This window comes from Oryctolagus cuniculus, chromosome 14 (assembly GCF_964237555.1).
Source record: "Oryctolagus cuniculus chromosome 14, mOryCun1.1, whole genome shotgun sequence".
In the NCBI taxonomy this organism is placed as follows: domain Eukaryota; kingdom Metazoa; phylum Chordata; class Mammalia; order Lagomorpha; family Leporidae; genus Oryctolagus; species Oryctolagus cuniculus.
Window position 1 is genome coordinate 24,702,492 of NC_091445.1, and position 16,683 is coordinate 24,719,174.

Below are 16,683 nucleotides of genomic sequence, written 5' to 3' on the forward strand. Positions count from 1 at the left end.
CCAAAATAGAAACCATGAAAATAATCTCATTTATAATAGTATCAAAAAATAAAATACTTATGAATAAACATAATGAGAAAAATAAAAGACTCGTATGCTGAAAATATATACAACACTGATAACACAGAAACTGAAGAGGACATACATAAATAGAAAGATAATCCATGGTCATGAATTCTAAGAATTAATATTGCTATTAGGGTCAGCATTGTGGTATAGCAAGTAAAGTCACTGCCTGCAAGACCAGCATCCCATATAGGTACCCGTTTTTGTCGCAGCCATTCCATTTCCAATCGAGCTCCCTGCTAATGACCTGGGAAAAGCAGAGGAAGATGCCACCCATGTGGGACATCCAAACAAAGCTCCTGGCTCCTGGATTCTCCCTGGCCCAGCACTGAGGTATGAATCAGTGGATAGAAGATCGATCTCTCTCTCTCTTTTCCTGTCTCTCCCTCTCTCTTTGTGCTCTGACTTTCAAATAAATAAATAAATCTTTTTTAAAAAAAAAGTATTAATATTGCTAAAATGTCCACACTACCCAAAGCAATGCACAGGTTCTTTGCAATCCCATAAAAATTCCAAAGGCATGTTTCACAAAATAGAAAAAACACTGCTGACACTCACATGGAACCAGAATAGATCCGGGATAGTTCAAGAACCTTGAGCAAGAAGAACAAAGCTGGATGCATCATGTTTTTAGATTTCAAAATATATTACAAAACTATGGTAATTACAACAGTATTGTTTGGGGCTAAAAACAAATATAAAGACCAATGGGACAGAATACAGAACCTAGAAAGAAATCAATACATTCACAGTCATTTACTCTTTGATAAAGGTGTCAAAAATGAAAAGGTCTCTTCAATAAATCATGGTATTCACGTCCCAGAGAATGCAAATGGACCCTTATCTCATTCTATATGGAAAAATAATTTTAAAATGGACTAAAAGGCTTAAGATCCTAAACCTTCTAGAAAGGAACTTAGGGGAAAATGTGCTTGACATGGAGTAGGCACCAGCCCCTTAGATATTACCTAAAAAGCACAGGCAACAAAAGCAAAAACAGACAAATTTGAACAAAAAAGCTTTCAAAGCTTCTGCACAGCCAAGAAAATAAATAGCAGAGCGAGGGGACAACATACAGAATGGGAGAAGATACCTGAAACCGGGCATCTCATAAGAGATTCACACCCAAATATACAAGGAACTCACACAACTCAATGCCAAGAAAACAAATAATTCAATTTTTTTAAATGGGCAAACAACTGCAATAGAAATTTCTTCAAAGAAAACATATAGATGGACAACGGGTATATGAAAAAAAGTTCAACATTACAATCACTCACAAAATGCAAATCAAAACCACAAAGAGATATCTCCTAACACTTGTTAGGGTGTCTATTTTCAAAAACAAGCAAGATAACAGATGTTGGCAAGGTGGAGAAAAGACAATTTTTGTACACTATTGGTGGGAATGTCAATTGGTACAATCATTATATAACAGAATAGAAGCTTCTCAAAAAAACTAAAAAGAGAACCGCTATTTGATACAGGGAAATGAGCCCCAGATGTGTGAGGTTTAAATGGGATCATGTGTGTGAAAATGTGTTAACACTGTGCATTTGGCATATCCTTGGTGTTACTTTCTCTGCCTCTTTCATGAAGCTTCAGTTGTGAGCTGATGGCAGGTTCATTCGTGGAAATTAAGTACACTCCTCATACACTGGAATCAGAATGACATGCATTCTGCCTTACACGGCAGGTGCTGCGGTACTCATTCTTCCTGTGTATAATGCTAATTCAGAAGATGGCAATCACCTGGCTGTTCACCAACATTCTCTGATTACAGTTGTTCTTCCTCCCAGGCATTGCTTTACAAAATAGCTGTTCTGTATCCAAGGGCACTTCAGAAACTTCGTTGGAATGTAGTATTATAAGATAATTTATTTTGGTGCAAAGAAGTTTGTGAAGTTCATACACATGAGGGGGTCTTCAAAACGTTAACGGAAATATTGTTATATATAAACTACATGAATTCCAAATATTTTTGCAACAAAATAAACTTAACTTTTAATTCTCTTTTCCAAAACTTTTTGAGTACTTTCATATTTCCTAACAATCTGTAGCCTTTTCACCTTTCAATTATATCTATAATCTATCTACATTTATATATATAGTATTTATTTATTTATTTGAACACCAGAGTGACAGAGAGTGAGGGACAGATTGAGAAAATGAGATCTTTCACTGTTTATTCCTCAAATGCCTGCAATAGCCAGGAGCAAGGAACTCTATGCAGGTTTCCAAAGTGGGTGGCAGGAACCAAGTTATTGGGCTGTCCTCCATGGTCTCCCAGACATATTAGTAGAAAGCTGGCAGAAACATGGAATAGACGGGACTCAAACCAGGCACTCTGACATGGGATACAAGCATTCCAAGTGGCAGATTAACCTACTGCACCATAATGCCAGCTCCTCATACTTTTTTTGATGAATAGAAAGTTTGGAAATTCTATCTAAAAATATTAAATTATTAACCATCCATTTCATGAAAATTGAAGGTAGAGAAGGGAGATATGCATTTTAAAAATTCATTTTGAAAAATTACGTGTCATCTTTTAACTACTTATCTGCTTTAAAAGACTAGTTGATCTTTTATCTCTCAATGATTCTCTTGTTAGCATTATGTCTCATTCATCTTTGAGGCTCATTGCTTAAAAAATCACTGTTTAGGGACTAGCATTGTGGTGTAGCAGGTAAAGCTACTGTCTGCAATGCCAACATCCCATTTGGATGGTGGTTCATGTCCTGGCTACTCTACTTCCAATCCAGTTCCCTGCTGATGGCCTGGGAAAGACATCGGAGGATGGCCCAAATGTCTAGGACCCTACTATTCATATGGGAGACCTATATGGAGACTCCTGGTTCCCAGCTTTGGCCTGACTCAGCCCTGGCCATTGCAGAAGTGAACCAGTAGATGGAAGATCTCTCTGTCTCTCCCTCTCTCCCTATAACTCTGACTTTAAATAAATAAATAACTTTTTTTCTTTTTTTTTTTTTTTCTGACAGGCAGAGTTAGTGAGAGAGAGAGAGACAGAGAGAAAGGTCTTCCTTTTCCGTTGGTTCACCCCACAAATGGTTGCTATGGCCGGCATGCTGTGGCCGGCGCACTGCGCTGATCCAAAGCCAGGAGCCAGGTGCTTCCTCCTGGCCTCCCATGTGGGTGCAGGGCCCAAGCACTTAGGCCATCCTCCACTGCCTTCCCGGGTCACAGCAGAGAGCTGGACTGGAAGAATTCGGCACCCCAACCAGGACTAGAACCCAAGGTGCCAGCACCACAGGCGGAGGATTAGCCAAGTGAGCTGTGGCGCTGGCCAATAAATAACTTTTTTAAAAATTAAAAATCCTTGTTTAATCAGGTTGATCTTTAGCAACTGTTTTCTATTGTCTCAGATTTGAACTCAGATTCAGAGTATGAATTATGTGCTAATAAATTAATAGAGAGAATCAACATAAATATTCTTTTGCACAATTATTAGTTTTATTTAAAAATTTTTACAAATTGAGGTAAATTGATAAATGAAAATTTTACATATTTAAAAGTATACAATGCAAATTTTAAAAAGATATATTTATTTACTTGAAAGGGAGAGAGAGGACAGAGAGAGAGAGAGAAAGAGAAAGAGAGAGAGAGAGAGAGAGACAGAGAGAGAGACAGAGAGAGAGAGAGAGAAAACACTTCAACTCTATATGCTGGTTCACTCCCTAAATGGCCACAACAGGCAGGTCTGGATCAGGCTGTAGCCAGGACCCAAGAACTCTATCATGCTCTCCTAAATAAGAGGCAGGTGTGCAAGTACTTGGGCCATCTTCTACTGCTTTCCCAGGCTAATTAGCAGGAAACTGGATCTGAAGCAGAACAGCTGGGACTTGACCAGCACTCTGATGGCATGATGCTGGGCCCTATGATGTTTTCACATACATTAGGAAACAATCACTGCAATCAGGCTTATATTTATCACCTCACATGTTGCCATTTGTGTGTGTATGGTGAACATATTTAAAATCTAACATCTTAGCTAATTGCAAGTAGACTCTGGAGTGTCACCTGTTGTCACCATGCACATTGTCGAACCTTTGTACTGTCTGACCAGTGTCATCCCATTTCCCCATCCTCAGACCCTGGAAACCACCATTCCACTCTCTACTTCTTTGACTTATTTAGAATGCACATGTGAGTAATATCATGCAGTAATTGTCTTTGTGTGCCTGGCTTGTTTCACTTCATATAATGGCCTCTTGTTTGATCCATGTCACAGATAGCAGAAGGTTCAGTGGTATTATATCCCATGTTTTCTTTCTCTGTTCATCTACTGATGGGCACTTAGGTTGATCCTGTGTCTTAGCTGTTGTGAATGAAGCTGCACTGAACCTGGAGCGCAGACATCTTTTTGGCATACTGAGCCCTTTCCTCTCACGTATCCATTGCAAGTGTCACTATAAACACCTACCTCAGGATGGACACAGTTATAGGAGTGCCAGCCATAAAGGTGAAGACAACTGTGATGAAGAAAACACCAAGGAATATGGGCAAGTTTGTACACTGGGTTTCACATTTTCCAGCTTTAGCCTCAAAGCTTAAGCCTTCTGCAGTCAATGTCGTTTCTGTTTTCTTTTCAGTACAGGAACAGTTATAATATAGCTGTAAAAATATCAGACATAAAGAGACAGTGTTTACTTTGAAAATATATTTATATTAATTGCAAATTGGGTGATACTTAGATATAGCAAACACAGGCACACTGTCTGAGTCCATAGACAACTGTGGGGAGCAATCCGGACTAGACTAAGTTACTCGAATTAAGACTTATTCTATGCATCTGCTCTCCCACAATATGGCGCTGGGAGAGAAGTAAACAGCTTCTACCCAGCTGCCTCTCACCAACTTGACAAGCTGCAGGAGCTGCTCCTGATTGGAGGAGAGCAGCGTACTTGGCGTGTGGGCAGCCGAGTTGGGATTGGCGGAGGAGGACTATAAAGGAGGAGAGAGATGGCATGCACGGGGAACATCTATGGGGAACATCTAAGGGGAACACCTGTGCAGCCCCCGAGAAGAGAGCCGGCCGGCGGTGTGCCGCTCCCCTGCGGAAGTGGGGAATGCGGCCAGGGGGAACTGCCCTTCCACGGAGGTGGAAGGGATAGTAGCCAACCCGGGAAGAACCAGCAGCAAACCCGGGGAGGGCCGAGCAGACGAAAGAACAGCTCAGGGTCCTGTGTCGTTCCTCCACGAAGAGGGGGAGCGACATAATGGTGCCGTGACTCGGATATGAAGCCTAGGCAGGACTCTGTGTCGTTCCTCCACGAAGAGGGGGAGCGACAGACAACAAAGAATTCTGAGTACTAACCCCTAAGAAATGAAGCAAAGGAAACAAACCAAATGTAGGAAGCAGAATGGCTTAAGTTTGAATATTTTGACCATTACTTCAAATTATAATCTATCATTGGCTCCTGACTTGTGAAACAGATAGGAGAAATTACAATAGTTACTTCATACTAGACTACTTTCAATAGACCATAGTTGTTCAAATAATGTTTTACACTAACTTTCTTCCCTTCCATTACAGAAGGAAAACTGGCATCCTTAGAGATAATCATCATCTTCACTAGTGTGCAAAAACAAACACTACAATTTTGACAAGTGCCATCATAAAATTAACTAATGCCTCCTAACACCTTGAAAAAATTGTTGCTTTTAACCACAATTTTCTGAACATTTTTGAATTGAGTGCAAACCATATCCTTCTTAAAATGGTACATTTAGAATATTAGAATAGAAGTTATTTTACTTAGAATTACATATCAACAATTTATCATACAAAATATGAGTGTATATATATACATTAATAATATGAAATGTAGGAAGGCAACATGATAAAATAAAAAGTATTTTCTTTGTAAGAGAAATAATTTAGTATCCAGCTCATTTCATTTAACAGGATGTCTTCCTTTAATGGGGGGCTAAAATTAAAAAAAAAATCAATAAGCAAAAATGAAAGAAATGCCTGTGTGTAAGTTTTGTTGCAAATACAGTGTTTTGTCAAACTTAGCTTTACATCTTTGACAAACTGTTAATTATATATTACTATAGTTTTAATGATTTTTATGGCTATTTTAGAATTTACTTTATGAGAATAAAGTTGGAAACCTTTTCATTTGATAATTGTTTATAGCCCTTGCCTATTTTCCTACTAAATGATGGGCTTTTATTTTTTATTTGTTGAAATATTTAATGAAGCATTAAGCATTTGATTATAATGTAAATTAAAAATATGTTATCTCAAAAATAATAAACAAAACAAACAAAATTCAGAAGTTTATAAGTTTCTTAGGTATAATTATTTCTTAGAGTATTTGATGCTTCATCTCCATGCCTCGTATAAATCTTTTGCACATGTAAGACCTTAACAAAATCAGAGCAGACTGGCAAAGTCAAAGAGAAAAGGTGCTCTCTTTGTTCCAAAGTCCAGAGTCCCTTCTTGGGTGCCAATTCAAAGAAAATGGTACTAATTCAGGAAAACCAAATATGCAAATGACACCTCCACATTGACCATGACCTACTCCACAATCAGTTACGTCAGAAAACTTAGAAAATGTTTCCTATCCAGATGAAACTACATGACTCCCCACATAAAAGAACACATCGGCCTTCGATATAACTCTGAGTCAACAGCCTGTAGTTTGGGTCACTGATTTGACATGTAAGACCAATATTTCTATGAATAAACATCTACTGTTGTTTATTGTGTTATTAAAATACATTTTGCCTATAAGAAAAATATTTCAGAAGAAAAAAGCACTCTGAGAATCAGTGTATTTTTATGTAGACTGATTGGGTATAAAAATACCAAGACAAACATAAAATTTGGGGGTCAAAACAACTAGAAGACAATTTTTTATGTGTGATGGCAATTATCTTAGCATTTAGCAAAAAATATGAATGCCAGTTTAACTATATAAAAATAATCAACTATGCTGGCATTCTGTTATTGTTGTGTGAATATATTTTGTTTTTGGTTTTCTTTGAACATGATTATCTTTGTCCATCCATCCTTAATTATGGAAGTAAAATCCTTCTAATAATTTAACTACCTGTCATACTCTTCTGATCAAAGTCAATTCAATTTATTGATCATATTTAAATACAGGAAAATGCTACTTATTTAACGTTCAAAAGAATTGACATATAGAGGCTGGCATGGAATAGTAGGTAAAGCCACTGTCTTTGATGTCGGCATCCCATACAGGCACTGGTTGATGTCCCAGCTGCTCCACTTCCATTCCTGATCCCTGCTAGTGGCCTGAGAAAAGTAGTGAAAGACGGCCCAAGTGTTTGGGTCCCTGCACTCATGTGGGATTCCTGGATGAGGCTCCTGGCTCCTGGCTTCAGCCTGGCTCAGCCCTGGCTGTTGCAGCCATCTGGTGAGTAAATCAGCAGATGAAAAATCCACCTCTCTCTCTTTTCCCCCATGGCTCTGACTTTCAAAAAAAGCCTTTTAAAAAAGAATTGCTATATAATTTATTTATGTACAAATATTTTCTCATAATCAGTTGATCTTTATATAGGAAAAAGAATGTCATTTCACTATTCTGTATTTCAAATGTTCAATATTTTCATAAAACTCTTACATATTTTATTCATTATGGTCTCACTCCATACTATGAACTCCTCACAGGTCCTTTTAAAGTTATCACATTACCTACTAATGCAAAATATATTATGTACCATGCACAATCTGAATAATACACACTTCCAAGACTCTTAAATTTAGCTAAAATGAACTGTTTATTCTCTTAAACTATATAACTATTAAAAAGAAAGGGCACTGGAGTAAACTAATATTCATTGTAATCCAAAATTACAATTAAATTTGTATTTGATAATGAATGAATGATTTGGACATTTTAAAATATATCCAGAGTGAATCACTTAAACAAATATTTATTTTCTATTACACATCTTACACTTAAGAAAAATAAGACAGGTGTTGGGTACTACGTGGGATGCCTGCAGTCTGTGTCAGAATACCTAGGTTCAAGTTCAGCTCTGCTCTCCATTCCAGCTTCCTGTTAATGCACACCCTGGGAGGCAGCAGGTGGTGCCTCAAGTAGTTGGGTCTCTACTACCCACATGAGAGACTGGGAGCAAGTTTCCTGCTCTGGGCTTTGGCCTAGCCAAGTCCTGGCTTTTGCAGGTATTTGAGGAGTAAATCCATGCATGGAAAATCTCTTTCTCTCTTTCAAAAAAAATACAAATAATTGATTTATTTTTTGAAAGAGTAAGTATGTTTCTTGCCTCCAAGTATCTTAAACTGTCGTTGAGTAAAAACAAAACAAAAAGGGAAATATTCTTTTCACTACTACAAGAGAAGTGCTATTGCAAAGTAGTATGCGAGTAGAGTAACTGCCTAAATGATATTTCAGCAAATTGTGTGAGGTATGAAGGGAGACTGTCGCTCCCCCTCTTCGTGGAGGAACGACACAGGACCCTGAGCTGTTCTTTCGTCTGCTCGGCCCTCCCCGGGTTTGCTGCTGGTTCTTCCCGGGTTGGCTACTATCCCTTCCACCTCCGTGGAAGGGCAGTTCCCCCTGGCCACATTCCCCACTTCCGCAGGGGAGCGGCACACCGCCGGCCGGCTTTCTCGGGGGCTGCACGGGTTCCCTTAGATGTTCCCCATAGATGTTCCCGGTGCATGCCGTCTCTCTCCTCCTTTATAGTCCTCCTCCGCCAATCCTAACTCGGCTTCCCACACGCCGAGTACGCTGCTCTCCTCCAATCAGGAGCAAGTCCTACAGTTTATTAGTTGAACTGGAGGCAGCTGTGCGGAAGCTGTTTACTTCTCTCCCAGCGCCATATTGTGGGAGAGCAGATGCATAGAATAAGTCTTAATTCCAGTAACTCAGTCTAGTCCGGTTTGCTCCCCACAGGAGACCAGTCTTTTTACTGCAGGGGTCAAAGGCTGCTTAATGCAGGAGGAGGTGCAGCAGGAAAAGAACAGGCAGGCGCATGAGCCCCCTGCAGGGATCAAAAAAGACAACTACAAACCCACAAATGGGGGGCAAGGTGGTACAGCTCTTAGGACTCTACTTTACTGCCTGCCTTCATATCAGAGTGCCTGGTTTGTGTCCTGGCTCCTCCAGTCCAGATTCAACTTCCTACTAAAGTGTATCTTGCAAGTAAGTAAAGGATGGCTCAAGTATTTAGGTCCCTGCCACTCAAGTGGGAGACCGGGACTGGGTCTCCAGGTTCCTGAATTTGACCAGGCCAACTCCTGGCTGTTGTGGGCACTTAGGCAGTGGGCATTTAGTTCTCTGTGTTTCAGATAAATTGAAAATAAATTAAGTAAATAAAAAATGTTTTTTAAATGCACAAACACATTGCCTCTTTAAGGGGAAAGTAGCAGACACAGTTACCTTTGGCTTCGATTTTGAAACAGTGTTTAAACAACCTGCAAAGCAGGGAGAAAAATATTGGACTCCATCCCCTCCACAGAGCGGATAATAGTATGATCGCAAACAGTTACAGTTGGCATTGCAAGGGGCACTCAAGTTTCCTAGTTCTCCTGTCCTGCGAACAAGAAAAGAAAGAAGGATAAAGTGTTTATGCCACCCCATTCAGTGAACAGTTCAAAAGCCCTGGGTTACAGCTTGCAAGTCGATCTAGCATTCATTCACTCATCACATGATGACTGAAGGAAAAAACACGTGTCTGCCTCGCCCATGCAGCTCAGGGAGAGGCACTAAAAGCACTGGCTATAGAACAGAGTGTCTGTCGGTGATAAGAAAAACGGGGTAGAGGAAGGGAAGAAAGCAGGTTTTCTCTCTGTGACTTTTCTCTGAGGGCTGGCCCTGTGGATCTCAGGGGCACTGCAGACCTGCACCAACACACCCAACAACACTCTCCCGAGTTGTGGCAACCAGAATCTCTCCAGACACTGCCACATCGGCTCGGGGTGCAGGCAAAATTCTAAACCTAGAGGATGAATGACATCACGCTGTACAACACACTAGTGTCAGCCTCAGGAAACCTTAGGCCTAGAGATGCTACTTTCATATTCTTCGCCAAAGGTTAATTTTCCTGGTCCCCAGATCCAGTGTTGTCACAGGCTGCCCCTTAACAGGAAGCAACATCTTTCCTACCATGGAGGGTTGCTTTCTAAAGACAGAGGTTTCCCCAGCCCCTCATTCATTTATTCATAAGTCATTCATGCGTTCACTGTATGCTGGGCAAGCACTAGGCAGCAGGAATACGAAACTGTGAGTACAACCATTTGTGTCCTCTGCGATTTCAGTCTTGGAGCAGAGGTGGACACATACAAGGAGGCACCAACGTGCTGATTGTGCCTGGAGACGTCTCCCATGTGCGCTTCAGAAACTTTGAGGAATGTCACCCTAACAGAAACCGAAGTTTACAGAAGGGAGCCTGCAGCAGCCGCTGTCTGAGTCTTGGATAAGGGCTCGGGGTGAGCTGAGAGAATGGGAAAGACTAAGGCACTTCAGAAAAACATGGTACCAAGGCGCAGGCTGAGGAACAGCATCCTGTTTGCAGAAACACAGGTGCTGCCTGTGGAGGAGAGTGATGGGGACTGTAGCTGGAAAGCAGTCAGGGGCCAGACTGGTGAGGGTCTCATGGGCCTTATTAAATACAAGGAGCTAGGGGTCGGCACTGTGGCACAGCAGGTTAAGCTGCCACCTGTGATGTTGGCATCTCTTTAAGAGTGCCAGTTTAGGTTCAGATCCAGTTCCCTGCTAATGAGCCTGGAAAAGCAGTGGAGGATGGCCCAATTGCTTGGGCCCCTGCCACCCACATGGGAGACAAGGATAGAAGCTCCTGGCTTCTGCCTGGCCCATTCCTAACTACTGGGACCATTTGAGGAGTGAACCAACAAATAGAAACGCTCACTCACACACTCTCTCTCTCTGCCTTTCAAATAAATCTTTTATATATAAAAAAGGAATTATAACCTATTGGCAAAAGGTAACCTAAAATATTTTTATATTGCAAGGTGACATTGTCAAAAGTTAATTTTAAAGAAACAACCCTTGGAGTTCTCCAAGTAAGAATTAGAAGGGCGGGGGGGGGGGGGGACCAGCTACAACACTCCAGACAGCAGGTGAGGACAAATAAAGGAGAACTGAAACAGAACACAACACTACAGGAAACAGACTGTGGGAAAACTGCATCTGAAATGAGAAGTGGCGACTGACTGAAGATGACCCCTCTTCCTAGTAAGGAGGGAAGTCAAAATTGACTTCTAGTGATGAGGTGGAAGGAGAACAGATTTCAGGGACAAGGTGATGTGTGTGGTTTTACAGATGCTGAGATTAAGAGTCTTAATTCTGGCCAAGAAGTCCAGCCCACAGGTGGGTATCTTTTTAAATATCCATCTATATATAGATGAAGCAGAAACCAAGTATGTGGAGTAAAAAGAGTGCAGGGGTCCCGGCAGTAGACGTATTCATGGAATACATAATGAACTCCAATTATATTCCACACTGCTTAAAGTGGCAGAATTAGATGTAAAGGAAGGAGGGGCTGGCATTGCGGCACAACAGATTAAGCCACTGCCTATAGCGCTGGATTCCCATATGGGCACAGGTTCAAGCTCCAGCAGCTCTACTTCCAATCCAGCTGCATGGTAACCTACCTGGGAAAGCAGTGAAAATGACCATGCTTTGGCCCCTGCTACCTACAAAGGAAACCCAGATGGAGTTCCTGGCTCCTGACTTCGGCCTGGTCTGGCCCCAGCTGTTGTGGCCATTTGTGGGAGTGAAGCAATGGATGAAAGCTCTTTCTCTCTCTGTTACTTCGATGATAACCTATGTGCTAAACTATCCAGAACTTTCCACCTTTACAAATAGAGCACACAGGAAAGGCTGTTTGTTGGACTGGATTTTGGTACAGTTTATAAGGGTGTAAGCTGAATCTGCATAATTCATCTCTACCTACCTTTCAACATTTTTAGATATTCTATATGCAGATTAAACCTAAATTTGGTTTAAACTGGTTGCTGAACCTAACCCTCACTTTTTATAGCATTTACACCCTTGTTTTAGCATATTCCCCCTCCCCTTTCCTTCTTCTCAAATCTTGATCTGTCCAAATTCTTTGTATCCTTAAAGGATATTTAAACCTCCATTTTGCTAGTTACTACATCATGAAGCTCTCCTTGAGTCTATCAAATAAACTGAAGGAAAAAAAAAAAACCTCCTTCTTTTGGATTTTATAACAATGCCCCATTACCTAATGCATTGTTGTAGGGATTTTGCCATAAAGGTCAGCCAGAGGAAACATTCCACAAAGAATGAATGAGTGTAATGGAGTGTAACAAAACACTGCTCGAGAAAGCTCAGCTTCACATAAATGTACAAGAATGACAGGTACTTGAAGAGTAGCAACAAATCCCGATAATTGTTATTGGCAAATCTTTCCAAAGCACATTTTATTTGTGTCATGTGAATGTCATGTTATACAAAAGTATAGTCCTTGACCTAGCGTGCTAGCTCCCTCAACGACCTCACACACACACACAATGAAAAAATTAATGCAGTACCTTGAGCTATAATACACACTGCTGTGAAATGCCCTCCTTCAGAATCCCCTATTCATGGCTTAGAATTTCAAAGCAAAACAAATTAGATGAAGGAAGATCCCAAGCCAGTTACAGACAGGAACATGTCTACAGGTCAGAACAAGTTATTTATTTCTCTGCCACAAACAAGAATTTCTCAGTAAATGCAACAATGATTTGCATTACCTAGGACTAGCTTCATTTTAATTTCTCTTCTACTGCTTTCAGCCCACATGTTAAGAAATTTTTATCACAGAGTCATTTTCATTTTAAAAAATTAAATCAGTGGGAACATACAATATGAAATTCTCCACAGGATGTTGTCTCAAATCTGTTTTCTGTTGTTATAACAAAGTGTCTGGGACTCAGTAATTTATAAAAAAGGAGGAATGGAGGAGGAGGAGGGAGAGGAGGAGGAGGCAGAGGATGAGGAAGAATAGGGGGATGGGGAGGAGGAGCAGCAGGAGGGGGAGGAGAAAGAAGGGGAGAGGAAGAGAAGGAGGAGGAGGAGATTTGGCTAAAGGTTCTGGAGGCTGGGTAGCCCAGTAGCACTGGGCCTGCAAAACCCCTCCTGCTTCTTCATGACATGGCAGAGGGCATCACACGTGAGACAGTGCAAGCTGCTAGCTCAGGTCGCACTGCCTTTTCTTACAAAACGACTAAGCCTCCATGGGGGCCCCATCCTCATGACTTCACCTCAAAGTAATTACTTCCAGAAGACTCATCTCCTATTTAATCTGATTTTGGAGATTAAACACGTGAAGTTTTCATGGACACATCTGAAGCTCAGCAGATGTGAATCCCTCAAAGGTAAATATTACGTTGCAATAACATTTTGTGCCCCTGAGCCAAGAACAGTACCCAGTACCATGCTCTCTAAATACTCTCAACTTTTAAGAAGATATCAGTTATTTAAATTTTAAAAAAGAAATGATATATTCTCAGTCAGCCAATTCTTCAGGGCAGGCCTTTAGAAGAATTTAAGAAACTGGTTAAGACACCCATGTACCTCAGAATCAATCCTTAAGGCATTTGGATCTGGCATGGAAAACCAAGACACTCTGGCAAAAAAAAAAAAAAAAAAAAAAAAAAAAGACCTAAATGAAAGATCTCTGTGAGTGAGATCCCAGTGGAAGAACGGGCCATCAAAGAAGGAGGCACTTTTCTCTGAAGGGAGGAGAGAACTTCCACTTTAATTATGGCCTTGTCTAAATAAGCTCAGAGTTTGTGAACTCAAGAGGCTTCCATAGCCTTGGCAGCTCATGACAAGAGCCTCGGGTGATTACTGACATTATAAATAAGAGTGTCAATTGTTAATTCAACAACAGGAGTCACTGTGCACTTACTCCCTATGTAGGATCTCTGCCCTTAATGTGTTGTACTCTGAGAATTCATGATAAAACTAGTCTTCAAACACTACTTTATACTTTGTGTGTCTATGTAGGTGCAAACTGTTTAAATCTTTACTTAGTATATACTAAGTTGATCTTCTGTATATAAAGATAATTAAAAATAAATCTTAATGAAGAATGGGATGGGAGAAGGAGTAGGAGATGGGATGGTTTGCGGGTGAGAGGGTGGTTGGGGGGGGGACCACTATAATCCAAAAGTTGTACTTTGAAATTTATATTTATTAAATAAAAGTTTTCTAAAAAAAGAAAAAACTACCTGGGGTTTGAATATGTCTCCAGCTCCTGACTCCAGCTTCCTACTAATGCAGACTGTGGAAGGGAGCAGGTGATGGCTCAAGAAATTGGGTTCCTGCCACCTGTGTAGGAGACCTGAACTGAATTTCTAGCTGCTAGCTTCAGCCCAAGCCTAGCCTAAGGCATTGCAGGTATTTGAGAAATGAACCCACAGATGGGCGCTCTGTCTGGTGTACCCACTTGACTCTCTATGCTCCCTGTCATGTGTACTTACCTCTGTCTCCCTAATAAATAAATCAAAATTATTTTTAATAAAAAATGAAGCTAATTCCTCACCATTTAAGAAGGCATATATATTTGGAAATTCAGGTTTAGTTTATTACTTTGATATTAATACCAAAAAGCACTGAATATACTTACCCATTATATGATTCAGACACACCAGCAAATGGCCGATTTTCACATTTGGCATAAATAAACACAAAACTCAGCACAAGTGCAACCCCAGATGTGGCTAGTGCAAACCTCATTGTATTTTTACATGTCATTTTGAATTTCGAGACAATGACACCACCTAAAATCTGACCAAGAGCAGCTCCAGGAATTAAAACAGCCCCTAAAGAGACAGAAGACACAGAGAGTAAGAAAACACACAAGTCTAATCAGTAACATATTAACAATTGGAAAATACCAAAAATGGGCACAGAAGTATGATTTAACATATAACAGTATTCACTTGATATAGAAATATATGCATAAATGAGTTAATAGTTCCACTGCGGGATTAATAAAATTTAATATTGAGCACTCAGATAAGTACACTTTCTCTTTAAGCCTCATAGCCTTTGTCTCTCTCAGTCAGTACAATAGGTTGCCTAATGTTATCCAAAGAAAAATCTAGCATAGTAAAGGGAATTCATTGGATTCAGTAAGAACAAAGAAAATGTTTTACCTCCAAGGGTAGCAGCAAAGCTGGATGTCAATCCAAACTGATTTTCAATAAATTTAGGTAAAAATGTAGCAAATCCAGTGGTAACTAAGGCTTCTGAAGAAGTTGATAGAACTAAACACATAAAGACAGTATTCCTCATCAAATTCTAAAGAAAAAATACAGTTCACCAAATGAATAATTATGATTATACTGCAAAGTGCAGCAGGAGCATGGTATCATGGTGAGATGGCAGAATTCTTAACAAACACAACATAATGAACTGTAAGATTACAGCATTTCCTCCAACACAAGAATGTAACTATGGATAATTAACAGATTCACGGATACAATGGTGAGAAAATTTATGTGAGATATTATAAAACCCTGATTCATCAATATTTTGATTATGCTTTTATCACAAGGAACCAAGGAAAGGCAGCAAAAATCTGCTTAGAAAGGTTTGCTTCCTCAGACTCACTGTGACTCCCCAGGCTGTTTAAGTTTTTATTGTGCTTTGAATTCCTGTATGCACTAAGCAGAGAATTTGAGAGTGTGAGGAGGGATGAGAATGGCAGGTAAGTAACAAGCGTGCAGTACTATTCCATGACTAAAGGGCTCAGTAATTAGAACCTTTGATGGGTTTGAGGTTAAGCAATTTTAAACAGCTATATGCATTGCTGGACCTCCTAGAATATTGTAGAACTATAGAGAAGAATACAGAGATTTATTTTTAACATATTTAGTCACAAAATAAAAACTAAATTATACTTCAAGAATATTCAGTGCAAAAAATTTCATAAAACTGGGACACACACACACACACACACACACACACAGGAATTACAAAGGAGCAAGTTAAGAGATTTTCAAAGTCAGAGCCACGCCACATAACCTAAGACTAACAAGGGTGACAAAAGGAGAAAAAGTATGTGGATGGAGACGTGCTAATAACTTAATAATAATAACAGAAAATACTTAAGTCCTCCAACTGAAAAAGATAATAGATTCCCAGGAAGGATTAATGCAAAAAAAGCCACATTGTTAGATATAAAGTAGATTTCCTGAAATCAAAGTTAAATGGAAAAGCACACGCAGACTTACAGATGGAAGAGTCAGAACCATACCAACAGGGAACTCCTCAACTGCAATATGTTTACACAGAGAAGAGCAACGGTGGCCACAGAACACTGGGATCAAAGGAAAGAAGGATCCCCCAAGTCCACATCATTCAGACAGTCAGGGACAAGTAGGCAGGACCCAAGCAAGGGAACCAGCAATAAGATACCACCCACAGGGACCTGAGTCCAGGCATAAGGCCTTAAGGACAAAAATAGCAATGGTGAGAAATGGAAATGGAAATTAGAACTTATAAAGTAAACAGAAATATATAAAAATAGAGGCGAATCACTGTAAGATAATAGTAGTACTTAAAACTATGAGCAATCTCAGCTAACACAGGAATGTTCCTGTGTGAGGGA

The 16,683-nt window shown here is 40.1% G+C and overlaps 1 protein-coding gene across 2 annotated transcripts in view; it reads right to left on the reverse strand.

The window, feature by feature from the left end:
* Window positions 1-16,683, reverse strand: part of SLCO4C1 (solute carrier organic anion transporter family member 4C1) — a 68,256-nt gene that overhangs the window by 6,470 nt on the left and 45,103 nt on the right. For both annotated transcript variants that reach the window (XM_002713954.5, XM_070056886.1), the window contains exons 7-10: window positions 15,227-15,371; window positions 14,695-14,890; window positions 9,471-9,624; window positions 4,511-4,701 (exon numbers count right to left, since the gene is read on the reverse strand). In XM_002713954.5, coding sequence (XP_002714000.1) covers window positions 4,511-4,701; window positions 9,471-9,624; window positions 14,695-14,890; window positions 15,227-15,371 — 686 coding nt within the window. The remainder of the gene's footprint in view (window positions 1-4,510; window positions 4,702-9,470; window positions 9,625-14,694; window positions 14,891-15,226; window positions 15,372-16,683) is intronic.